This window comes from Falco biarmicus, chromosome 15 (assembly GCF_023638135.1).
Source record: "Falco biarmicus isolate bFalBia1 chromosome 15, bFalBia1.pri, whole genome shotgun sequence".
In the NCBI taxonomy this organism is placed as follows: Eukaryota; Metazoa; Chordata; class Aves; order Falconiformes; family Falconidae; genus Falco; species Falco biarmicus.
Window position 1 is genome coordinate 22,613,300 of NC_079302.1, and position 24,905 is coordinate 22,638,204.

The 24,905-nt window shown below is 63.3% G+C and overlaps 3 protein-coding genes across 7 annotated transcripts; 2 read left to right on the plus strand and 1 right to left on the minus strand.

The window, feature by feature from the left end:
* Nucleotides 1–1,084: 1,084 nt before the first annotated feature.
* On the minus strand, nucleotides 1,085–6,653 carry ADGRG5 (adhesion G protein-coupled receptor G5). Its single transcript, XM_056360291.1, is given in 14 exon segments — nucleotides 1,085–1,398; nucleotides 1,534–1,796; nucleotides 2,138–2,195; nucleotides 2,198–2,236; nucleotides 2,317–2,582; nucleotides 2,727–2,845; nucleotides 3,172–3,278; nucleotides 3,439–3,481; nucleotides 3,654–3,770; nucleotides 3,918–4,052; nucleotides 5,015–5,138; nucleotides 5,244–5,346; nucleotides 5,472–5,550; nucleotides 6,522–6,653. Coding segments are annotated over 14 exon segments (1,632 nt in total). The 5' UTR covers nucleotides 6,624–6,653; the 3' UTR covers nucleotides 1,085–1,321.
* Nucleotides 6,654–10,179: 3,526 nt separating this feature from the next.
* On the plus strand, nucleotides 10,180–17,438 carry CCDC102A (coiled-coil domain containing 102A). 3 transcript variants are annotated; one of them, XM_056360284.1, is made up of 9 exons: nucleotides 10,180–10,275; nucleotides 12,122–12,719; nucleotides 13,678–13,880; nucleotides 13,996–14,104; nucleotides 14,352–14,468; nucleotides 14,553–14,762; nucleotides 15,034–15,204; nucleotides 15,300–15,403; nucleotides 16,955–17,438. In XM_056360284.1, the coding sequence occupies exons 2-9, from the start codon at nucleotides 12,180–12,182 to the stop codon at nucleotides 17,193–17,195; spliced, it is 1,695 nt and encodes a 564-aa protein (XP_056216259.1). In that variant the 5' UTR covers nucleotides 10,180–10,275; nucleotides 12,122–12,179; the 3' UTR covers nucleotides 17,196–17,438. The 3 variants fall into 3 exon arrangements, with proteins under 3 accessions (XP_056216259.1, XP_056216260.1, XP_056216261.1); XM_056360285.1 differs by having other exon boundaries at nucleotides 16,395–16,977; XM_056360286.1 differs by having other exon boundaries at nucleotides 16,440–16,977.
* Nucleotides 17,439–17,848: 410 nt separating this feature from the next.
* DOK4 (docking protein 4) lies at nucleotides 17,849–23,969 on the plus strand. Of its 3 annotated transcripts, XM_056360335.1 has the most exons (9): nucleotides 17,849–17,964; nucleotides 19,255–19,462; nucleotides 20,312–20,419; nucleotides 21,045–21,159; nucleotides 21,261–21,380; nucleotides 21,492–21,681; nucleotides 21,996–22,134; nucleotides 22,222–22,345; nucleotides 22,438–23,969. In XM_056360335.1, exons 2-9 carry the CDS (start codon nucleotides 19,397–19,399, stop codon nucleotides 22,560–22,562), a joined length of 987 nt encoding a protein of 328 aa, XP_056216310.1. In that variant the 5' UTR covers nucleotides 17,849–17,964; nucleotides 19,255–19,396; the 3' UTR covers nucleotides 22,563–23,969. The 3 variants fall into 3 exon arrangements, with proteins under 3 accessions (XP_056216310.1, XP_056216311.1, XP_056216309.1); XM_056360336.1 differs by lacking the exon at nucleotides 17,849–17,964 and having other exon boundaries at nucleotides 18,732–19,462; nucleotides 22,490–23,969; XM_056360334.1 differs by lacking the exon at nucleotides 17,849–17,964 and having other exon boundaries at nucleotides 18,733–19,462.
* The last annotated feature ends 936 nt before the right edge of the window (nucleotides 23,970–24,905 follow it).

The window sequence follows — 24,905 nt, forward strand, 5'->3', positions numbered from 1 at the left end:
CTGACTCGTCGTCTCCAAATGATGATTTTAGTCCCTGCAATTTGTCCTCGCTATTTATTTCCTGCAGGCTGGGCTGCTTAAACGCTGATAAACTGTTTGGTCATGTCGAGGAGCTCTGCTTGGGGTCTGCCTCCCTAAGTGGGAGAGGGAGTGGGAGTAAGGAGTTACTGGCTCCCTTACTCACTTCCCACCCTCTCCTCTGCACCAGCACGTCTGCCCAACACCCAGCTGAAGCCCTGCTTGCCCATTTGCCCACCAGCTCAGTGATGCTGGTGGCTTCCACCACCCTGCTGGCTTTGGGATGAGTAGGAGGGCTTTTGGTGGGGTCCTGTCATGAGTGAAAACCTGGGGTTGGGAAGAGTTTGGGGGTGCCATGGCCTTGCAGCCACGCTTGGCAGCCCACAGCCGTGGAGGCACCAAATGGGTTGGGGGGATGTAGCCGGAGAGCCCGCACTTCTGCCTGTTCCTTGTGAGACGCAGGTTGGCAGCTCCCCCAGGGAGCTCAGATGTCCCCTACCGGCTGTCAGAGGGCTCCTCTGTACCGCCCACCGGCACGGTTACCGAGCGCTGCTCACCGGCACAGCTCACCGGCACGGGTACCGGGCGCTGCTCACCGGCACAGCTCGCCGGCACGGGTACCGGGCGCTGCTCACCGGCACGGCTCACCGGCAGGGTTACCGAGCGCTGCTCACCGGCACGGCTCACCGGCACGGGTACCGGGCGCTGCTCACCGGCACGGCTCACCGGCACGGGTACCGGGCGCTGCTCACCGGCACGGCTCACCGGCACGGGTACCGGGCGCTGCTCACCGGCACGGCTCACCGGCACCGCTACCGAGCACGGCTCACCGCACGGCCCTGCCGTGGCGCAGCGCGGAGCCGGGACCATCTTCGAAACCCTCGTGCCATCTAGCGGGACCTTCGCTAAGGACAGGCCAGGGCAGCGCGTGGCGCCCGCCGCGGGGCCGGGGTAACCGGGTGACCGGGTGGCTGCCCGCCGCGGGGCCGGGGTGGCAGGTGGCAGCGGGTGGCTGCGGGACCCGGCCAAAGCCGCCCTGCTCTTCCAGCGGTGGAGGAGACGCGCATCAGCAATTAAACAGCACTTTTAATGAGACGCGCCTGCCCTGCGCAGCAGAAGTCCGTGTGGGTCAGTGGAGGGGCTGTGAGCCGCAGGGTGCCCGGGGCTGGCACGGGTCCCCAGGGGAGCACAGCGGCACAGCCCCCCAGCAGCAGGCGGCTCCCCCCACCCAGAAATCCCGCTTTGCAGCCCAGGTGCTGCTCCCGAGCTCCCCTGGCAGCCCCCCCCCCGGTGCCGAGGCGCCTCAGCCGGAGGTGTTGCTGACGGAGCCCGGCTTGCTCCGGCCGTGCACGGTGATGTAGCAGAGGCAGATGAAGAGACCTGGGGGGGGTGTGTGTGAAAATGCGGTTACTGCCATGGGTGCACCAAGCCCCTGAGAGGAGCAGGAAGGTGACAAGGACCCTGCTGCTCCCAACCCACAGGGTGCCCATCCCCCAACACCCCTCCCCCACTGACCTTGCAGGGAGTTGAGGATGGTGAAGAGGTAGAGCTGGGGCACGAAGAAGACACCAAAGCTGAAGAAGGCCAGACCCCAAGTGGTGCCCAGCAGGCAGGTGAGCCCCAGCACTGTCACCCAGTCCTTCCTTGCCTGCCCCTTCTGCCGCCGGATCCTCCGCAGTATCATCAGCACCCTCCCCAGCACCAGCATGTTGAAGAGCAGGATAAGGCCAGCATAGCAGAGGGTGGCATAATAGGCTGGCAGGCTGGTGAGCCAGCACCTGGCAAAGAGGACTTTCCTGGGGACAAGGGCCAGCACCCTTGCAAAGGATCTGGGTGCAGGATAGGCATGGCAGCAGGTGCCCTGCACGCAGCAAGATGGAGGTGGGCAGCTGGCAGAGCCAAGCTCACCGAAAAGTGGCACTCAGCAGAGCTACGACTAGCTCCTGCTGGCGCCATGCATACCCTGGGGTGCCCCATGTGCCCAGGGTGCCTGGCATGCCCAGGGTGCATGCTGTGCCTGCAATCTATGCTGTCCCTGGGGTGCCCAGGGTGCATGCTGTCCCTGGGGTGCCCAGGGTCCACAGGATGCCCAGGGGAGCTGGCAGCCCCCTTCACTCACATAGTCATGTTCCTGTAGCTTTCAGGGGTGCTGATGACATGGTACCCATATGTATCTCCTTGAAGACAAAAACAGCCACCACGGCCAGCACAGGCAGACCTGTGGGTGCAGGGACAGGCTGTGAGGGGCTGTGCCACAGGCAGGCACAGGTAGGCAGGGCTGGGCAGGTGCCCACTCACCCCAAGCGAAGAGGCAGAGCTTGAGGAGGTAGTGCTGGATGTAGATGTTGTAGACCTTGATGACGAGGAGGAGGAGGTGGAAGGCTTCAGCACCCATCCACGCCAGGGCACAGAGCAGGCTGGCATGCAGCAGGGCAGCGGTGACCTGGCAGAGCCCCTCGGAGCCAGCAGCCAGCGGCACGCTCAGCAGGAAGCTGCAGTTGAGCAGGAGCAGCGCGGCCAGGAGGTGCATGTGGATCCTGGCCGTGCTGTCCCTCAGCTGCTGCCTGTAAGAGGGGGGAGGGCAGGGGGTGCTGGTGGGTGCTCGCTGGCATGGCATGGCAAAGCATGGCACAGCATGGCATGGCATGGGTTGCGTGGCACAGCCCTACATGGCATGCACAGCACGGAATGGCACAGCATGGCTCTACCTGGAGAAGCAGCAGAGCAGAAAGGTGCAGAGGGTGGCAGCAGCTGAGAGGGAGCAGCCGATGGTGCTGATGTGGGTGAGTGATGCCAGCTGAGCCGGGCTCAGGGCGCCCGCTGGGAGCTGCTGAGAGCAGGGAAGGAGGGCTGAGCCAGGGCAGCATCCGTGGCAGCACCCACCTGCTAGGAAAGGGAGCAGGGGGCTTGCAAACCTCCCCGCCCCAGCCACTCTGTCCTGCAGGACCCCCCCCATACAGCCTGTACCCTTTTGTACACCCTGTACACCCCCACCCCCCCCATCTCCAGGAAAGAGGAAGAAGGATGGAAGGAAGGGGAAAGGAAGAGGGAAGGAGGGAAGGAGAAGAAGGGAAGAAGGAAGTGGGAAGGAGGGAAATAGGGAAGGAAGAAAGAGAAAGGAGGAAGAGGCAAGGAGGAAGGAGGACTGTGAACCAGCAGGACGGCGAAGTAGGTGAGGTGGTCGCAGTGGCAAATAACGGTGCCCTCCCTGTGCGTGGTCTTGCAGCCCTCCGTGCTCCAGTTGCCTGTGCTGCCCGCATCTGCCAGAGAGCCACCATCGGAGGCTGGCACAGCAGCCAGGGCATGGGGACATTGAGGGGACACTGAGGCCTGCCAGGGTTGCCCAGGAGGTGGACAGGCAATGCCTTCAGGGTGGCACCGAGCTGGCATTGCCCCTGTCCTGGCCATGGACACACTTACCAGCTCCAGGCAGCCAGAATACGCAGGTGGCGTTGGAGGCATCCTAGTAGAAAGGGGACAGAAGGGGAGATCTGAGGACCCTCCCTGCACGCTGGGGACCCCAGAAACCCCTGGTCCCAATGCAGAGAGGAGACACTTTCTCTTTTTCCCCAACACTAGGGGAAATGCTGGTGCTGGGGACCTCCAGCTTGTGCTTGCAGTGGAGTCCTGCTCACCAGCATCATGTCATGCCAGAACTGGATCTCCACAGGATGGCTGAGCCCAGCCACACGCCTGCTCTGCAGGAAGGCTCCTAGCACGTCGTTGTTCAACACAGAGCTGTTGTTGGTGTCCTGCAAGAGTCAGGTGCTTGCAGGGAGAGTCCCAGGTCCCCAGGACATCCTGCCCATCCTGAGCATCTCAGCAGGGGGTGGGTGATGGGGCAGGTGTGCTGCTTGCTGGGGATGCTCAGGGGGCTTATGTGAGGACCTGCAGCTCACCTGGAACATGCAGGGGCTGTGGATGTAGATGCAGACCAGCTCCTGCTGCGCTCCCCATTCCTGGATGCCCTCCATGAGCTCCACCGGGAAGTTCATAGCATGCCGGAGCCTCCCAACGCCACCCAGCTTCACGTCCTGTGCCAGTGGGCAGGGTAGAGATGGGTTCATCCACCCCTGTGCTCAGCTGGCTTCGGGGGCGTCAGAGTGCTACCCTGGCTGAGCCCCTAGCACAGCTACCCCCGTTCCTGGCATGGCCCTGCAGCATCCCCCAGCCCCAGCAGCAGCTCCAGCTCTGCCTTGGTGCCTGTGGACACGCAAATATGGCACTGCTCCCATCTCAGCTTCAGAGCTCTCCCAACCCGTAGCACGTGGGGGACCGTGGGTGGGTGGGGTCTCTCACCCATGCATGGGCACACCTGTCCCACCGGCCCCGCATGGGGCAGATGGCATCATGTCAGATGCTTTTCCCATGGGATTTCACACCTTGGCAGGCTCCCTTGGACAGTCTCTGCTCCCAGATCCCGACTGGGGGGTCCCAGCTGGCAGGCAGGCACCCCTGCCAGCAAAACCTGCCTTGTCCTGCAGATAGGAGCCTCAGGGCTGAGTGGTCAGGTGTCCCCAGCAGGGCAGCCCCATGGCCGGGGGAAGTGCTGTGGTGCCACCGTGCAAGCCCCTTGCACCAGGACACAGAAGTCACCCCGCACATTTCCCACCACGGTTTCACTCTCCCTTGCCACCGCAGGGAAGTGGAAGACAGGGCTTCCCTTTTCATAAATCACAAGAGCTTCAGGATGGAAATCCTGGCTCTCAGCTGCAGAACACACACAGCCCGCCCCCCAGCTTTAGAAACCCCCAGCTTTATCCCAGTGACGGCGCTGGGAACCTGAAGCCACAGTTGCCTGTAACACCCCAGCAGAGCCGTGTCTCTGAGGGCTTTGCTGACATAAAGCATCCTTGGAGGATGACGGAAACCCAGTATGGGCAAGTGTCAGCCACCTCAGCACCCCCTGGCACCTCCCACTGGGGGTGGAGGGACAGAGGGGGCTGGGGGTACGGGCATCCCCTGGGAACACCCCCAGCAGTGTGGGGGCACCAACCATCCTGCTGCTGAGATTTAACCCTCTGAAGTGCTCGGTCATGAACTTGAACACGTAGGCCTCAATCATGCTGCCCGTGAAGTTGTGCTTCCCCCAGCTGGTCAGCTTCTCCAGCCGGTTTAACCTGCACAGGGAGGGTGTTCAGGGCAGGGTGCAGCAGCATCCAGACTCTGTGGGTCTGGGGGTTGTGGAGGGTCCAGGGGACAGCGGGGTAGGAGCCAGCCCTCACCTCTTCCTGGCACGGTGGGCTCTGCTGCAGCCCTGCTGCAGCTCCTCCTCCAGAGTGTCCAGCTCTCTCTCTATCTCCATTGTCTCCATCAGCTCTGACAGAGCTGTTTTGGGAGCTGAGCCTCAGCATATGGCACCCTGCCCCACTCCCCATCCTGTGCCAGCCTGGGGAGCCCTGAATGACCCCCCAAAGCACCCAGCCCAGCGCTGGGATGGGAGACATCCCTATCTTGAGCCTGCAGGATGCCGGCAGCGAGGCAGAGGACTAGGGCAGTGAGCAGTGGGGTGGGCATCACCATGGCTCTCTCCTGCAAGATGCACCCAGGACTGGGGCAGCTCCCTGGACACCCCTACAACACACACACACATCCCCTGGGACCTTGGCCCTTTCCCACATGCCAGCTGCAGGACAAAGACAGGGTCCCGGCAGCTTCCCAACACCCCAGCATCCGAGCCCCACCAAGGCCACTGCAGCAGCAAAGCCCCACCCCAGAAGCATGAAGTGGCTGTGCTAGTGGCAGGATGACGAGAGGGTGGCTGTCTGCCACAGCGACCAGGGTGCAAGGTGCCCTTTGCATCCGTTTTACCGTTAAGGTTGTAAAGCCGCCAGGGACAAGACTCAGCCCTTGCTGCCATCCCAGCCCGTGGCTGCAAATCCCCAGCGAGCAGCCTGCAAGCCAGAAGGGCCAGCAGCGTGCTCTGCCTGGGCTTGCTGGCGGGGGGCCAGCACCAAGCTGGGGAGGAAGGAAGCGTCCCTGGCACAGGCTTGGGGGAAGGTGGCTGGTAGCAAGATTTGCATCCCTTGTAAGACCGCACCGGTGCTACGCACAGCAACACCGGCCATGGTAACACTGCTGGCACCAAAAGCAGCCAGGGAAGAGAGGCTGTGGGTCCAGCGGTGCCAGGGTGCAATCCTGCAGGTGCACTTGCAGGTGCGCAAGTGACTTTACTGTGGATGCAGCAATGGGATCGATGCTTTGAGGCGCTGAAGCTGGTGATGCCAGAGCAGCTGGAGCCTCCCAGGGCAGGAGCAGCAGTGCAGTGGGCAGCACATTGAGCAGCTGCCTGCACAGCTGCCCTCTGACCCCCAGCGAGGGACAGCCACCGCGTCCCCCTTAGGTTGTTTTGCAACCAAGCCAACGAGGGCATCGCACCCTTGCAGGGCATGGGGGTCACTTCAGGTGGGTTTTGCCTTTGTGGGAGCAGCCTGGTGCCCTGGTAAGCCCCTAGCGCCACGCCAGCCCCCTGCATCCCTCCCTCGCCCCAGGAAAGCCCCTACCTTGGGCACGGGGCAGTTCTGGCGTTGGCAGCACCACAGTGGGATCGGCTGCTCTGGCTCTGCCTGTGCAGCAGTTGGGGTGACAGAAAAGGAAGTGCTCATATGCAGATGAGCAGATTAAATCAAGAGAGCTTTTAAATTTCCTTTTGCTTTCTCTTTTTCACAGCCTGGCAAGGGACCAGGGCAGAGAGGGAGCATCCCTGGCACCCCAAGGACGTGGCAGATGGCTGCAATTTGGTGTGGCACAAAGGCAACCTGCTTCCCAGGCATGTCTGATATAATCAGCCTTCGGTCTCTAATGAGCTTATCCCTGCCACCGGCTCATCAGGAGCCCCTGCTCTCCCATGCTGGGCAGCACTGGCACTGTAGCGGGGCCACCAGGTCTGGAGCAGCACTTCACGTTTTGGCAGGTGTGGGAGGTCCAGCCAGCAGGGCAGAAGGGCAGTGTGGCGGAGCAGGGATCAGCTGCTGGGACTCAGGTAGAAAAGGAGAGTGTGCGGATGTTGGGAGCAAGGACAGGTGGCACAGAAGGACTACAGGGATGCTCTTTGCTACTGTAGGGAGAAAATTCATGCGGCCAAAGCTCAATTAGCATTCAAGCTGGCCAGTGCTGTGAAGGACAACAAAAAAAGCTGTTTAAAATATGTTAATAGCAACAGAAGGATTGGAGATAACATCACTCTATTGCTTGAAGAGGTCAGTCTCCTCACGAATAGGGACCCAGATAAAGCAGAGATGTTTAATGCCCTCTTCACCTCCATCTTCAACACCAATGATGGGCTCTGGTGGTCCCAGGGTTGATAGACCATGACTGGGGGGGATGATAAACTCCCAGCTGCCCCTGAACTTGTTTGAGAGTCACTGCTCCAGCTGGATGTGCATGACTCTACAGGACCCAATGGGATGAGGTAGCCCTGGTTACCTGTACAAACTGGGGGATGAGAGGCTGGTGAGCAGCCCCATGGAAATAGCTCTGGGGTTCTGGGTTGATGGCAAGTTGAATATGAGTCAGCAGCACGCCCTGGCAGCCAAAAGGGCCAGCTGTGTCCTGGTGGGCATCAAGCACAGCACAGCACAGCGAGCTGGTCAAGGGACGTGACTGTCCCACTCCGCACCTCCCTGCCGCACCCCACCTCGGGTTCTGCGTGCTGTTTGGGTGCCTCACAATAAGGCCATCAAACTATGTGCACGTGTCCGGGGCAGGGCAACCAAGGCGGTGAAGGGTCTTAGAGGAGCAGTTGAGGTCACTGGGCTTGTTCAGCTTGAAGAAGAGAGGCTGAGGGGTGCCCTCATCGCTGAGGTGTGACCCCGTCGCAATTTACGGCTTCTTCAAGGGGGGCAGCAGATGGGAGGTGCTGGTCTCCTCTCTCCCGTGACCAGCAACAGGACACAAGGAAATGGAGCGGAGCTGTGTCAGGAGAAGTTCATGTTTGCCATTAGGAAAAGGTTCTTCACTGAGAGGGTGGTTGGTCCCTGGAACCTCTGGTCATGGCACCAAGCCTGGCGGAGTTCAAAGGAGCATCTGGGCAACGCATCTCATTGATCATTATGGGTCCCTTCCAACTTGAGATATTCTGTGATACTACCGTTTGATGCTACTGCCAGGATGGAGCTGGCATCCTCCATGCCATCACCAGCCACGACAGCACAGCTCCCCAGTGATGCCAGCCGGCCCAGCAGAAGGAAAAAAAGGTCATCTTTCCCCCCTGCCCCCAGATGGTTACATTTGCCCCAAAAAGCTTCACCTTCTGCACCAGGGTCTGCTGGGCCCAGCTGCAGGGATGTGGCTGCATGCAGAGGCAGGGGAGCAGGGACAGCTTGGCCATGCTGGTGCCTGCCCCAGAGCAGCCATGCCACCCTGTGCCTGCCCAGTGCCTGCAGCCACTCATGCAATGAGTCTCCAGGTCTCAATTCATAGCGTGGGGCAGCCATTTGCTTCTGTCCGACCCACTCTGAGGATGGGAGCCCTTTGGGGATGGATTTAAGGGGATCTGCTGGGCATGGCCAGGCACCCTGGGCCAGGCAGGAAACCTGGAACCAGAGAAGGGTGCCAGGAGGATGGTCCACGGACCACAGAGATGGGTCACTGTCCACATCCTTAAGGTGACATGCTCTGGACCAAGGTGGTTTGATTTTTGCAAGGGCAGAACCCACAGATCCCAGGATGCTGCAACGCACCCTCGAACCTGCTGGTGTCACCAAGATGTGCACATTTAAACAAAGAGTAAAGACACCTGAAAAAACTGCCGGCTTTCAAAGCCTGGTTTTAGTGCCGGGAGTGGGTTAAAACCCCAACGCGCCAGCACACACCGGCAGCTCTGGCCAAACCACCTGCAGAATCGCTTTGCGGCTGCAAGTGACGCTGCTGGTTCAGGCTTCCCTGGCGCAAAATGCAGGGATAGGGGCGTGGGAGAGCAAAGCATCCCCTGCCTCCAGCTTTTTGCGGTCATTTCCAGCAGAGGAATACCGGGCTTGGAAAGAACACGCAGGGGCATTTGAAGTTTTGCTTTAATTTGTTTTCTTTTTCCCTGCTTTGGTAGATGCTGGGGGAGAAAAGGGTCTCAGTGTCCTATGGCATCATCTCCACCTCCTGTGGGACACAAATCCTCTTGGCCGCTTGTATTTCCCATTTTTTTGGCTGAAAAGCATTCAGCAAAGGGAAAACTACTGGGAGAAAATGGTGGTTTGGGGCTTTGCTGCTTGGTCAGGAGCCAGCACCGGGATGTGTGGGGATGAGGTGGACAGTGCCGTGTGGCTGGCTGGGGGACACTTACCCATGGGGACACTCAGGTGGGGATGTCCCATCCCTGCCAGGTCCCCTGCAAAGCCGCAATGTCCGACTCATGGATTTGGAGCAAAGCAATGCAAATCCTGCGGGAGCAGGCAGAACCACAGGGAAAAAGTGTCAGGCCTGCTCCGGTGCAGCCACCCTGATGGGGCCCAGGCTGGAAAGAAGCTGACGGCCAAGCTGAAGTCTGGCAGCTGCAGCCCCACGTGCATCACACTTGTGCGCCAGCATTCCTGCATGCAAATGCCACGCAGATGTGTGTGAGCACGTGTCTGTGCAAGCCTCTCCGTGCACCATGCTCACGTGTGCAAATACCCCACCAGGGAGCTCTTGTGCATGTCGGCAAGCACCCATGAGCAGCAGCAACCGCATGCCAATGGCAGCGTGCAACCTCTTGCGTCCAAGCAGCAGCGTGCAACACACTCGTGTGCCAGCGTGCTGGTGTGCACAGCCTGTACAAACACCCGTGCACGTCCGTGTGCAGGCATTGCTGCCCATGGACTCCTCGGTGCAGACACTTCTGTGCGACCCACCTACACGTACAAACACCTGCAGAAACACTCGCGAGCGAGCTCCCTCGTGGGCGAACACCCGCCTGCACACGTGTGCAAGCGCGCCAGTGTGCACCCACGCACAACATGGGCACGCATTGCCGTGCACGGCCCCCCAAGTGCAAGCAGCCGTGTAAAGGCCCCACGAGTGTAACCGCGCGGAGACCCACGCGTGCAAGCACGCGCACACGAGCGACACCCCTCCCCCCCGTGCCAAAAGCAGCGCGGATGCCCACGCGGCGGCAGGACGCGCACCCGCGGGCACGGGCCGGGCTCCGGCGGCGGGACCGGCCCCCCGGGCGCGGGCGGGGGGCGGGAGCGGGGGGAAGGAGGAGGAGGAGGGGGAGGAGGAGGAGACTCGGCCGGCAGCGCCCCGGCCCGCGCTGGCTCCCGCACCGCAGCCGCGCCGACACGGGTGAGGGGCCGGGCCGAGCCGGGCCGGGCAGGGCAGGGCCGGGCCGGGCCGGGCGGGCGGGCGGGCGGGCGGCGGCACCGGCGCTGCCGCGGCGGCGGGAAACTTGCGGCAAACTTTGGGGTGGGGGGGGTCCGCGCCGGGCCGGACCGGGCGGGGCCAGGCGGAGCCAAGCCGAGCCGGGCGGAGCCGAGCCGAGCCGGGCGATGCCAGACCGAGCCGAACCGGGCCCAGCGGCGCCAGGCGGTACCGGCCGGGCCGGGCCGGGCGGGCCGGGCGCGGAGGAATGCGGCGGCTCCCGCGGGCCGGGCCGCGTCACCGCTGGCGGCGGAGTGGCGGCGTCCGCAGCCAATGGGGAGGCGCGGGGGGCGGGCGGTGCCGCCCCCGCCGGGAGGCCGGGACGGGCCGGGGCGCGCGCCGCGGCGTCCGTGGGCTGCCGCGAGCCACGCGCGCTCCCGCGGGCCGTGCGGGTGCCGGCGCCCCACGCGTGCTCCCCGCGAGCACCCCGGGGTGCCCCCGGCCCGTGCGTGCGCCCCGCGGGTGCCGCTCCGGTGCCGGCGCTGCGGGGCGGCGGGTGCTCCCGTGGGCATCGCACGGGCGTTGCGCTCCCGCGGGCGCTCCGCGGTGGACGCTGCCCAGCGGCCGGGGCTCTGCCGGGGCTGATGCCGCCGGGCCCGGGGCTCCCCCCGCGGCAGCCGCCGCGCCGGCAGCAGGAGGGCGCAGGCCGGGGCCGGCCTCGGCGGTGACCGATTCACCGTTTCCGCACGTACCGTCAGGGAGGCGGATTCCCCTCCCCGGGCCAAGCGCTCCGCCGCCAGCGGCTGCTGCTCCCGCCGCTCCCGCACCGGCCCTCCCGGCCCAGCCGGGTCTGGCGGCAGGTCAGGGCTGCGCCTGCGGGGGGGCTGTGGCGCGGCCCCTGCACTTATCCCATTAGGGCGCGCAGCAGCCGCCCATTACGGTTTCCCGGGGCGGTTTTTCCCTGGCCAAGCCGGGCCGTGAGGGCCGTGCCGGGACGTAGGCGGCCAGCACTGGCCCTTTGTTGTGGCGTCACTGGAGAGTGCGGCCGGATGCCCCGGCACTCATCCTGCCCCAGCACGCATCCCACCCCGACATGCATCCCACCCTGGCACACATCTGGCCCCAGCATGCATCCCGCCCTAACATGCATCCTGTCCCGGCACACATCCCCATCCCACCCCAACACGCATCCCACTCCAGCACGCATCCCCATCCCGGCATGCATCCCACCCTGGCACGCATCCTGCTGCCATGCATGCCCAGCAGCGCTGTAGCTGCTCCTGCCTTGCTGGTTCCCAGTCAGGGCCGTGACCCTCGCTGGAGCTGCTGGGGTGCAGCCGGGGTACCCCCAACCCCACCACAGCACCAGGAACACTCTTAGAGGCCCACAGGTGATGTCATCCAGATGACCTCGTGTGGGTAACATCACCCAGATGATGTTAAGACATTGCCTCCAGTGCGCTGGCTGAAGTGCCCCAGGTCAGGCAGGTGCCTGCTGCAGTGCCAGACTGGGACAGGGTGCTGGTGGCCGGGCAGGAGGCTGTGGTCCTTGCTGGGGACCTCACCATGGCCTCTGCTGGTGACCCTGCTGGGGCCATCACCAGGGACCTCACAGGGATCCCCACTGGAAACCCCACCAGGGTCCTCGCTGGGGACGTGGTGGGAGCCATCACTCAGCTCCTTGCTTGGGCCATCACCAGGGTCTGTGCTGGGACCTCATCGCTCAGCGTGCTGCCCCCCGAAACCAGGGACTGTGCTCGCCTTCCCTCCCAGCCCCACAGCCGCCTCCTGCAGCCCCCTGGGCTGCCCTGACCCCTTCTCTCTCCCACAGGTCCCCAGGTGGAGGTGCCACCCCAACAGTGCCGGCCATGCCCTAGGGGACACCCACCATGAGCCAGAGTGGGGCCTCGCGCCTGGCTGGCTCCCCGCCGCTGCCGGGGGGCTCGCTGCTGGCCCTGCTGGCCCCCGAGCCCTCCCCGTCCCCCCCCAGCGGGACGCCATCGCCCGGGCCCCCCCCGGCGTTGCTGGAAGGGGACTGGGAAGGGCGTGAGGAGCTGCGGCTGCGGGAGCTGGAGGAGGCGCGGGCGCGGGCGGCCCAGATGGAGAAGACGATGCGGTGGTGGTCGGACTGCACGGCCAACTGGCGGGAGAAGTGGAGCAAGGTGCGGGCTGAGCGCAACCGTGCCCGCGAGGAGGTGCGGCAGCTGCGGCATCGCCTGGAGGCCCTCACCAAGGAGCTGGCTGGCCTGCGCCGCGACCGTGACCGTGACCGGCCGGAGGAGCGCCCGCCACCAGCACGGCCACAGGCACGGCTCCACGGCCGGCACGGCACCTGCAGCCCACCTGCTGCCGACGGGGCAGAGGGAGAAGCTGACCCTGAGCATGAGCCTGTGCGGGATGTGGGGGCTGAGGCACCCCAAAAAGCCAAGGTGAGAGGGTGACTGGGTGCTGTGGGGGGGGTCTCCTGACCCCCAGCAGCTCCCCTCATGCACCCCCAAGCTACCACTGCCTGCCATGCCCATGGGGCCACTCCCTGCCCACAGAGGTGGGCAGCGTGCGGCAGATCCCTTGGAGCAGCGGAGGGGCTCAGACCCCTCTCAAGAGCAGTGTCATGGGGGGGGTCCAGGACACTCATAGCCCTATGCAGCGAGATCACCTTGGTGCTGGCTCTGGTCCCTTTCTCAGGGCTTTCCCTTTGGAGGCGTTAGGCAGAAGCCTGTGCCACTTTAGGGGACAGTGGCTTCAGCAGCACTGGTGGCGTCTTGCTAGCAACGACTCCGATGCCAGAGTGTCCGTATGGGCTTCTGGCGGACGTCTGTGCTGAAGGGAGGAGGAAGGAGGGGGCACGAGAGACTCCCCAGAGCTGCTCCCAGCTGCTGTGCTCCCTTCTCTGCTGCTGTTGGCTCTGTCACGACACAGATGTTGCTGCTCAGGGTGCCGCGCCGCGCTGGTTCAGTCCACCGATGGCAGAGCTGCTGAGTGGCAAATCTGAGACTAATCTGAGCATGCCCTGCGGGCTCCCTGCTTGGTCCCTGGGGATGTCCTGTCCCCAGAAAACCCCTGCAGCTCATTTACCATGCGCTTGTGGAGCCTGGTAGAAGATCACCCGCATGGTGGTCGCAGCAAGGTTAGCGTAATAAATCGGTATTATCCATCCCAGATTTGCAGGGAGGCAGGGAGCCGGCAGCAGAGCGTGGTGGTGAATGGAAGCTCCCCTGGGAGGGTGGGTCCCTCTCCGTCAGCCTCAGGGGGTCCCTGGGGACCGGAGGGAGGGATGCTGCTAGGTCTGGCTTTGTTACAGGGTGAAGGTCGGGTGCTGTAGGGGGTGGGAAGCCTGGGCTGCCCCCTCACCCTCTCCCCTTTGCTGGGCCACCCACGGCGCCACAGGAGCAGGAGTTGATGGAAAACATCTTGACGAGCAAGCAGGACGAGAGCTGGGAGCAGCGGGGGCCCCGGGCCTCTTTCTCCCGCCAGGAACGCAGCCGCCTGCTCTGGGACGATGTCAGCGTCGTGGAGGAGGACGCCACCAAAGTCACTGCCCTCAAGCTGCGGCTGGATGAGTCCCAAAAAGTGCTGCTCAAGGAGCGGGAGTGAGTGCTTGGGGTATCATCCTCATGGGGCACCAGCCAAGGCCAGACTGGTCCCCACCAGGATGGGATGTCCCATGGGGTCCTGCCAGCTGTCACCAGCATTGCCTCTCCCCAGGGATAAGCTGGCGCTCAGCAAGAGCATCGAGAAGCTGGAGGGTGAGCTCAGCCAGTGGAAGATCAAATACGAGGAGCTCAACAAGAACAAGCAGGAGGTGATGAAGCAGGTGAGTGAAGGGAGCAGGGGTGCCCTGGTGGGTGGCCTGTCCCCCAGAAGGTGGCATGTCCCAGTGGTTGGACATGGTGATCCACAGCCACCTCCCCAACTCTGGGGTGTTCATTAAGGGTCTTAATTAACGCTCTTGAGCCAGTCAGTCCATCCACAGAGGATGGGTGGACGAGTGCAGGCAGGACTTGAGTGGCACAAGATGGGTGCTTGCTGCCATCTTGGGTGCTCTGTGTGTGTGTCCCCAGCTCAACATCCTGAAGGAGATCCACCAGGACGAGCTGGGGCGCATCTCCGAGGACCTGGAGGACGAGCTGGGCGCTCGCTCCAGCATGGACAAGAAGCTGGCCGAGCTGCGCGCGGAGGTGAGCTGAATCCCAGTGTAGGGGCTGAAGGGGACAGCGAGGGGAGTCCCTGCTGCCCCTGGCCATCCCGTGTCCCTGTCCCAGATGGAGCGGCTGCAGGCAGAGAATGCAGCCGAGTGGGGCCGGCGGGAGCGGCTGGAGACGGAGAAGCTCAACTTGGAACGGGAGAACAAGAAGCTGCGGGCACAGATTGAGGACCTGGAGGAGGTGCTGGCTCGCAAGCGGCGCCAGACGGCCAGCACCCTGGACACCGACCTCAAAACCATCCAGGCTGAGCTCTTCGAGAAGAACAAGGTGCCATGGAGGTGGTCCCATGCCCTGCCACCCGCTCCCTGGGTGACCCTGCCGTTTCCGTGGTGGCTTGGCATCCCCCAGGACCTCCTCAAGCCCTGACTCTGCCACCACCCTTTGTCTAAGGGGCGGTAGTGACCCCCATCCTTGCTCCACCAGCTCCTCTGTCATGCGGTGGGGCACTGGGAGGGGTCCCTGGGGAGGGAGATGGGGGCACTCGCAGCATGGGATGGCTCTCAGCCCCTCTCAGCCCCCCACCCCGTGCCCACTGCAGGAGCTGGCTGACCTGAAGCACATCCATACCAAGCTGAAGAAGCAGTACCAGGAGAAGATGGCCGAGCTGGCTCATGCCAACCGTCGCGTGGAACAGCATGAGGGCGAGGTGAAGAAGCTGCGCCTGAGGGTGGAGGAGCTGAAGAAGGAGCTGGCCCAAGCGGAGGACGAGGTAGGGAAGCTTGTGCTGGTGCAGAGAGTTGGGGTGGGCAGCTCCATGCCCCCTGTGACTGCCAACAGCCTCGTCCCTTCCCATCCCACCTGCAGCTGGATGAAGCCCACAACCAGACACGGAAGCTGCAGCGGTCGCTAGATGAGCAGACGGAGCAGAGTGAGAGCTTCCAGGTGCAGCTGGAGCATCTGCAGTCGCGGTGAGTGGGGGACCAGGGTGGGCCACAGTGGGGACCAGCAAGGACCCATGGGTGAGATGACGTTCTCCCTGCCACCACCCCTCAGCCAGCATTTGCCCGGTTGAACCCTGGGCTAAGCATGGCCAAAGTGCCTCAGACATCCTCGGCGGGCAGGGTGCAGCCACCCGTGGGGCAGCCTTCACCCCACTGCAGGCTGGATGGCATTCACCTCCCAGTTCAACCAGCCTGCAGACCAGTACAGCCCAGTTTCACCTGCCAGTAAACGGGGCCAGGGCAAGCTCTGAGGTTCCCACGCCAGTTTGGGGAGATGAGAGGTGGGTTTTATTGCCCTTAAAAACTTTCCCGAGCCTCACTTCATCTCTAGCAGTAAAGAGCTGAAGTGGCTGTGAGAGATCAATGCCACGTCTCCGGGAGGCGCTGGGAGGGTTGTGTTTATCATCTTTCTTTATTTTATTGGGACATATTCATTAAATCATGGAGGAATAATGGAGGCTTCTTCTTCACCCTCTCCAGCCTCCCCATGTGCATGTTCTTAAATAATTCATGCTTTCCAGTAAAATGCTGCAAACTGGTTGGATCTGACCAGGTCCTGGGCCTTTTGGTTTCATATTTGCTTCATAAATTTTCATTGAACTTTCATGCAAGGGCGAGTGAGGAGCTAAAACCACCGCAGGCTCCCAGGAATGGGGACTCTTGTTTTATTTGCAGGGGGATCCCCATTTCAGGGGGACAACTTCTCCCTGCACTGCACTCTCGGCTGGGTCTGAGATGCTCGGCGTGGCGGTGTTCGGCCCTGGAGGGTTTAAGCTGATGCCCTCTTGTGCTGAGCATCGTTTGGGGTCCCCAGCCCCACACCAGAGGGTTGGCCCCTGGCTGGGGGGGCTGGTCCTGCACCCAGAGCTTAGTGGGAGCTGCAGAAATGGGGTCCCACCAGGGTGCAGTCATGCTGTAGGGGTGCAGGGGGACAGGCTTGGCTTTGGCATCCCCCCAGGGCTGCGCCCCGCCGCCCCCCACCCTGGCAGCTCTCCCTTGGCAGGCTGCGGCGGCAGCAGAGCGCCCCGCTTTTCAGCAAGATGCGCAGTGCCCGCTTCAGCCCCGATGACGCCGGGGATGGCACCAGCGACCCCGACGAGGATGAGGACCTGCAGATCCAGGTGCCCTAGAGCCCAGGGCCAGGTGCCACCACCACGGGGACGTCCCACGGTGGTCCTCTGCCCACAAGTGCCTGTCACCGCGGGACCCAGCCACATGGTGACCCTCCTGTAGATGGGGAGCCTGGGGCACAGAGTGGTGGGGAGGACTTTGCCCAGGGATGCTCCAAGCCCGCTGCCTCTTGGACAGTATCCAGTGCCCCTCGGCCACCAGCATCTCCTGGGACACAGATGTGGCCACGAAAGCTGGCATCATTGAGCAGCCCAGGAGGAGGAAGCGCAGGGCAGAGAGGGGCACCAGGCCCTGTAACCGGCCACACTCTCCTGCCCACTTTTTTTTATATATATATATTATATATATGTATGTATTTGTATATGAATTTTTTTATTATAAATACAGAGCCCAGAGGGGCCCAGGCTCTGGCAGTGGCTTGAGATGCTGGTTTGTCTCCACGTGGGAGCAAGGATGGAAGGGACAACACTGGGGAGAAACAGCATTTACTCTGCAAGCTGCACAGGGGGCTGGCTGCATGGCTGTGGTGTCACCCCGCTGCCATCGCTGCCCCCACGCCGGGGACGAGCCCAGCTCGGGTAAAACCTGTGACTCTGCCAGAGAAGCGGGGCTGGGGGGCGGCTGGTGACGCTGTGGCTGCAGAGGGGCCTGTTTCTGCAGGGCTGCAGCGGGCAGGCAGAGGTGCTGGCCCGTGGGTGCGGGGGTGCTCACCCCTGGGTGCTGACCACCCCAGCCCAAGCCCCTGCAGCCCATCCCCCACTGAGCAGGGCCTCACGGGGCTTTGGAGGAGCTCAGACACAACCTTATTAAAAATTGATATTTCAGTGAGCTAATCCCCTCGCTATGCCTTTTAATTGATTGGCTAAAAGCATGGCTCTTTTGCTGCTCGTGTGTTGGTTTTTTTTCTTTTTAATGCCCATTTATTTCCAGCGATTATTCATTTTTTTATGGCCCGACAAATGAGGCTGCAGGGGTGGAGGCGCCTGCAGGCAGTTTCAGTGGGGGCCCTGAAAAGCAGCGTTTTGGGGAGCACAGAAGGGGGGGATGGGGCCGAGGAGATGTCTGCCTGAGCCGAGGGACAGCCCGGGACAGCGGCGCGGCAGGAGGCTGCCGCCGCCCGTCGGTCTCCACGGGGCGTTCACTCTGAAGCCTAACGATGTGCGGGCAGGAAACCTTCCAGGGCGGCCGGGTGTGGCTCGGGCTGGGCCGGGCCGGGCGAGGCCGGGCCCGGAGGGACGGAGGAGGCAGCCCGGGGCGGGTGGGGGTGGGGGGAGGGGGCGGGGCACCGGGGGCGGGGCCTGGAGGGGCGGGGCCGGGGCGGGCGGGGCCGCGCAGCTCCAGGGCTCGCAGCGACGCGGAGCCGGACGCCGGGGCCGGCGGCTGCCGCGAGGAGGCGGGTGAGGCCGCGGCACGGCGCGGCGCGGGAGCGGTTGCGGGGCTGGGGGGGACACACCGGACGGGGCTTGGCCGAGGTTCGGGGTGACAAGTGGCGGGGGGGCCCGGCGGGGGGGGGCAGCGCGGGGAGGGAGGATGCCGGTGGGAGCGGCGGAGACCTGGGGGCGATGGAGGTGCCCGGGTTTGGGGGTGACCGAGGTGACAGATCGGGGAGCGGGGCAGGAGCTGCCCTCCAGCATCTCTGAATTCCCTTGGGGTGCTCATGTGCGTGGGGTGGGGGATGGGCTGGGGGCCATGGAGTGGCGGGGGCATGGTGGGGGATATTCCCCTCAGAGGTGGGCGCTGGCCCCAGTCCCTCTCGGGACAGCGGAGGGTCCCCAGGGTGCGGCCCCCCCAGGTCCCCTCGCCCCCAGCCCTGGTCCCGGCGGGCCGCGAGCCGCCCCAGAGCAGCCCCGGGGGTCCCAGGCCGCGGGGCCAGCCCGGCTCGGGGGGACACGAGCCGTGCCGCTGGCACCCGGCCGGGCCGTGGCTGCGGTGCCTGGGGGGTGCCGGGGTGCAGCGGCTGCGGGGTGGCCCCTCCGGGCTGGCCCTGCTGAGCTGGATGGGGCTGGACCCCCCTCCCCCGCCCCGCGGTGCCGGGGCTTGGGGACCAGGGCGTCACCGGCCCGGAGCAGCCTGGCTCCCGAGCATCCCTGGGGATGGCCCCATCCCGTTTCCAAGGTTACTGTCTTCTGGGGGGGGGGGGGGGTGTCAGGCTGGGAAAGGAACCTGGTCCCCGCCTGGTCCCACCGCCCTGGGGCTGATCACCCCCAGCCACGGAGTGGAGGGACCAGGTGGGGACCAGGCTGAGCGAGGCCGAGCTCCCGGTGGGCCCGGAGGGAGGCTGGGTCGTGCCGGGGGTGCGAGGTTGGGAGCCAGGGTGCCTTTGGCGCCCGGGGCTGAAACACCCCACAGCAGAGCCGGCCTGGCTGGGGCAGGAGGTCGTTAACACTGAACCCTACTGATGGCGAGCGACTGACCCGTGTTGGTGCCCAGGCGAGTGGTCCAGGGGGAAGGAGGGGCAGTGCCACAGGCAGTGGAGACCCGTGGGCAAGGTCCAGTGTGGGTGTCCCTTGGGACACGCGCTGGGGCTGGTGGCAGGGCACCACTCGTGCATGCCCACCTGGCACAGCCGTGCTGGCAGGGGTTAACGCCGGACTGTTCCACTCAGATGGTTCAGGCAAAGAAGGGAGGAGGAAGAGGAGGAGGAGGAGGAAGATGTCACCCATCGATCTGTCATTTCTTTTTTCCAGCCAGGACGGGGGATGCCACTAGCACCAAGCTGGGCCAGCAGTGAGGCAGGGGGGGTACGGGGGAAGAGGATGGAGGGGGGGGGGCGAATGTGAAGGCAGCCCCCCCCTCCCAAAATATTCCGCGCCCCATCAGGCCATCACCATGGCGACAAATTTTAACGACATCATCAAGCAAGGCTATGTGAGGATGAAGAGCAAGAAGCTGGGGGTGAGTGGGGGTCTCAAGGAATGGGGGGGCGGGGAGTGGCACCCGTGGATTTGGGGTGCCAGCTGCTGTGAGGGGTGACGTGGATGGGGGGCCCAGCCATGTCAGCTCTTGCGGCAGCCTGCACCCCTGGTTTGGGGTTGAATAAGCATCATTTGGGGGCAGGGGTGGCAGCATGGGGGCAGGGGTGGGCCACTTGTTGGTACCCAAATCATCCGGCAGCCCCCGGGGCCTGATCCTGCACTGACTGGCTCCTGAACGGGGTGGCATCCCCTCACCAGACACGGGTCACCATGGGGCTTTGGGGGCTGTCCCTGACCCCCCTCCCCCCATGCCTCAGTTTCCCTCCACACCCCGTTTTGGCACCGGGGATGTCCCATGCCAGTGGGGGGGCTGCCTATTAGAGGGATGCTGGAGTGCAGCACCCATAGGTGGAGGGTCAGGGGGTTTGGTCGCCCGCCTTCATCACTCAGAGCTGGCAGCAACAAGCATGCTGGGTAATTTCACGCTAATTAGGGAGAACAAAGAGGGAGCAGGCTTGAGGTGGGGGACATGCCTGGAGGCAATGGTTCCGCCAACTCTGGAGGCAGGGGCTGTGGGAGAGGGGATGGGGAGATGCCAGGATGGGGGGTCCCCTTGGGAGCCTTACCCATGCTCATTAATTACGCTCTGTAATTAGTGTTGACAGGGTGGGGGTGGGTGATGGAAGCCCTGGGATATCCCCACCATTCCCTCCTGCTCCCAGGCCAGCAGAGTCGGCAGGACTGGGCAGGGGTCCTGGGGAAGGGGATGGAGTGGGGACAGGGACCCCCACCTGCACCGCAGCAGCCACCAGCGCTCTCTGTCCGGCAGATCTACCGGCGGTGCTGGCTGGTCTTCCGGAAATCCTCCAGCAAAGGGCCCCAGCGCCTGGAGAAGTATCCAGATGAGAAGTCGGCATGCCTGCGTGGGTGCCCCAAGGTGAGGGGGCGTGCTGGGGGGTGCTGGGGCGCTGCACAGGGGCCACAGCGATTCCTTTCTTGCCTGAAATTGGTGGGCTGGAGCTGGGTGGCTGTTGCCCCCTGTGCTCTGGTGGGATGCGGCTGGGTCCGGGCGCAGCAGGGGCCAGGGTCTGGGTGCAGCAGTTGGGGTCTGGGTGCAGCGGGGGCCGGGGTCTGTGTGCAGCTTTCGGGGTCCGGGTGCAGCAGTTGGGGTCTGGGTGCAGCAGTTGGGGTCTGGGTGCAGCTTTCGGGGTCTGGGTGCAGCTTTCGGGGTCCGGGTGCAGCAGTTGGGGTCTGGGTGCAGCAGTTGGGTTCTGGGTGCAGCAGTTGGGGTCTGGGTGCAGCGGGGGCCGGGGTCTGGGTGCAGCTTTCGGGGTCCGGGTGCAGCAGTTGGGGTCTGGGTGCAGCAGTTGGGGTCTGGGTGCAGCTTTCGGGGTCCGGGTGCAGTGGGGTCCGGGGTCTGGGTGCAGCAGTTGGGGTCTGGGTGCAGCGGGGGCCGGGGTCTGGGTGCAGCTTTCGGGGTCTGGGTGCAGTGGGGTCCGGGGTCTGGGTGCAGCAGCCGGGGTCTGGGTGCAGTCCTCAGTGACAGCCCACATCCTCCGCAGGTGACCGAGATCAGCAATGTCAAATGCATCACGCGGCTGCCCAAGGAGACCAAGAGGCAGGCTGTGGCCATCGTCTTCACCGATGACTCGGCCCGAACCTTCACCTGCGATTCGGGTATGGGGCAGAGCCCAGGGCAGCGGGGCGGGGGGTGCCGGGTGGGACACCCCGGTGTGGTGTGGCCAGGGTTGCCCAGGGGCTGCCGTGGTGCCTTGCAGAGCTGGAGGCGGAGGAGTGGTACAAGACGCTGTCGGTGGAGTGCCTGGGGGCCCGCCTGAACGACATCAGCCTGGGGGAGCCCGACCTGCTGGCGCCCGGCGTGCAGTGCGAGCAGACGGGTGAGCACGTGGCGGCGGGCACTTCCCCGGGGCTTGGCCTTGCTATGCCCCCCCCCCCCCCCCCCCCGATTATTATAATTTAAAATTTTTTTTTTTTCCCCCCTTCTCCAGACCGGTTCAACGTGTTCCTCCTCCCCTGCCCCAACCTGGACGTTTACGGCGAGTGCAAGCTGCAGATCACCCACGAAAACATCTACCTCTGGGACACGCACAACCCCCGGGTGAAGCTGGTCTCCTGGCCCCTTTGCTCCCTGCGTCGCTACGGGCGCGATGCCACCCGCTTCACATTTGAGGCCGGACGGTGAGATGTCACCCTTGCTGGGACTGGGGACCACCATCGCTGGGTGCCTCCACCCTGCTGGGTGCACCAGGAGGTGGCACTGCAGCCATCACCCCAGGGCAGGCCTGACGCCGGGGTGATGGCCATGGCCACATAGGGTGCCCTGTGGCTGGGGAGGTTTGGAGCTGGTTCTGGTCCCAGCTCAGCACCGTGGAGGGGCCGTAGGGACAGCAATAAAAGCGTGGGAAGCTGGGCCAGCTGCCACCTGGGGTGTGTATTTTTTATTATCCCTTGGCTTGGGGACCCCAGTGATGCCCCATGCCCTGTCCCCTCAGGATGTGTGATGCAGGGGAAGGTCTCTACACCTTCCAGACGCAGGAGGGTGAGCAGATCTACCAGCGCGTGCACAATGCCACGTTGGCCATTGCCGAGCAGCACAAGAGGGTCCTGCTGGAAATGGAGAAGAATGTCAGGGTGAGCTCCAGCCCACCCTGGGGACACAGCTCGGGGGGGAGCTGGGGGCACCCCGTGTCACCCTCACCCCTCTCTCATCCACTGCAGCTGCTGAACAAGGGCACCGAGCACTTCTCCTACCCCTGCACCCCCACCACCATGCTGCCCCGCAGCGCCTACTGGCACCACATCACCGGCTCCCAGAACATGGCCGAGTCATCCAGTTACGCTGGTGAGTGTCCCTGGCCCCCACCGAGGAGCTGCTGCTCCTCCAGCCCCCAGGGCATCCCCCCCAGGTGAGCCCACCCTCCGCTTCATCCCCAGGGGAGGCATACGCGGGCGCCCAGGCTGGCTCGGACACCGACCTCCTCAACAGGTTCATCTTGCTGAAGCCAAAGTCCTCCAAATGCGACAAGCCTGAGAGCAGGGAGCCCACATCGTCCCCGTGAGCTGGCAATGGGGGACACCGCGGCGGGGGTCCCCTTTTTCTTCCCCAGGGGGTGGTAAGGACGCAGGCAGCCACCCCTCCAAGTCCACAGGGCGACCAAGCTGGGGCACCCGCTGTGCCAGGACCTTGGAGGAGCAGGCGCTGGCTCGTGCCCTGGCCTGGCGCTAGTGGAGGTGACGACTGGCTCAGCCTCGACTGACTTGAAATATGTATTGAATAGCTGTATTGTAAGAGATTTTTTCTTCTCACATGAATGCAAACTTCACGGCTGCTGAAGAGCCCTCAGGCAGAGATGCTCAGAGGTTTTTGACTCTTTGGGATCCAGCTGGGAGGTGAAGGGGGTGGGGGGCAAGAAAGTCAGTGTGTTTTCTGCAAGGTGGGAAGGCTGGAGCACCACCCAACCGCAGGGATGGAGCAGCGCTGGGGGATGCGACCATGCCAGGCTGATGGTGCAGGGTCCCAGCATCCTCCCCTGCCCCGTGAAGAGTGGGGATGCCCTGCCACCCCTGAGCTGATTTTTGCACTTCTCAAAGCTATTTAAACACTCGCTGTAGAATTGAGATGTCTCAGGAGAAACTGGTTTTCCTTCCAGGGGGGTCAGCTGGGGTGAGCAGCTGGGCAGAGCCGAGCTCCCCAGCTTTTTGGGGCTGCCTCTACCCCAGCACCCCTCACTCCTCTACCCACAGCTGCTCCCCCCGGCCACACCCCTGGTTTATCTGCTGATGGGCAACCTAGGGACCAGTTTTGGCCAGTAGCATCTGTCCCTGGAGGGACAGCTTTGTGGATATAAGAAGTCCCTGGGCAGAGCAGCCCACACTGCTGGGGGAAGAGCCGCGTTTCTCTGCATTCCCATTGTCCTCGCTCCCTCCTCACCTGCTGGTGCAGCCGGTTGAAAGCCCTCACCCAGGGAGGAGCTGGGCTTCATGTGCTGAACTCAAAAGCAATTGATTTTTTTCTAGTTCTCCTATTCATTGACCTCCTTTAGAAGGGCTATCTTTTTATTGCTGTGCAAACATTGGTGTTTCTTTGGAGTCCTCTTTCGGTCTGGGTTGGGTGGTCAGTGGGGTTTTTTTCTGCCCTTAGAGCTCCAGGTCCATGCTTTGGGGACAGGGAGTGTTGTGATGTGGGAACCTGTGTTCTGTAAATACTGTGTCTTGGGTTGGTGTAGCTTGTGGCTGAGGGGACGAGGGGACAGCATGCTGCTCCCTGCAGCACAGCAGGGCATGGAGGGGCTCATCAGCACCCCAGCACTGCCCAGTAGCACGTCCTCCCCCGGGCGAGAGGTGTAATTCGCTCTCTTTTCCTGACTACACAACTCATCTGGAAAAGATTTAACATTTATTACCAAAAATGTTTGGGTTTTCTTTTTTTTAAGGAGTTGCTCAATGAATAAACAACCTTATCCACCCTTCCTGTTTGTCTGTTCCATCCAAATGCGCTTGGGAAGTGCAAGAGGGAGTAGTGCCTGCCAGAGAGAAAAATGCTGATGGGGGAAAGATTTCCTGATGCTCCTGGCAGGGTGCTTGGCTCAAAGCTTTGTTTTGCCTCCAGCCGTGGCCAGGACATTGTTAAGTAAAGCCCTGACACCACTTGGGAGGGGAGAAGGGTAAAGCGAGTTGCCACCCTCCATCAAACAACCCTGAGCGAAACACAGGATGCCAGCTGCTGTCACCCCTAGCCTCCAGCCGCCTGCGGCTTCAGGGATGGGCCAGGGCACTGGTGGCTCCAAGTCCTCAGGCAAAGGACTTTCAAGCCACTCCATCTCCCAGCTCTCCCAGAACTGTGCCAGTTCAGTTACTCACACCCTGACTGCCTGGCAGAGCACTGGCCTCAAGGTAAGACAGCCATGCCAGTTGGGGTGGCGCTCCCTCTGGGGACAGGGAAGGCCCGGGGAGTCATGGCACAGCCGGCTGTGCCGCAGCAAGGACACCAAAGCAGCAGCTCTTCCCTGGAGGAGAAGGCAGCACTCTCAGGCTGCTCCCTCCAGCTCAGCGTGAGCACCCATCCCCACTCATTGAGCCATCCCTGTGCCCCACACCCACCCTGGGACGAGCACAGCGGCACACACAGCTGCTCCCTCCCGGCCACCACGGTAAGGAAGAGGCAGGTCTCTGCAGGGAAGTGTCATAGAGGAACTGGTCCCAAGTCCTGCTGGGCACCGACGGAGGGGAAGGGCTGAGCTAGGCAACTGCTGGAAGCCTTCAGCCACTGCCACGATGGTCACTCTTCGGGACCTGTACCAAGCTCCAGCACACGACCCACCTTGGGGCTGTGGGCACACTGGAAGCTATCAGCCAGGTGTTCCTCATGACAAACTCCCAGCCACACCATTCCAGCACCTAAC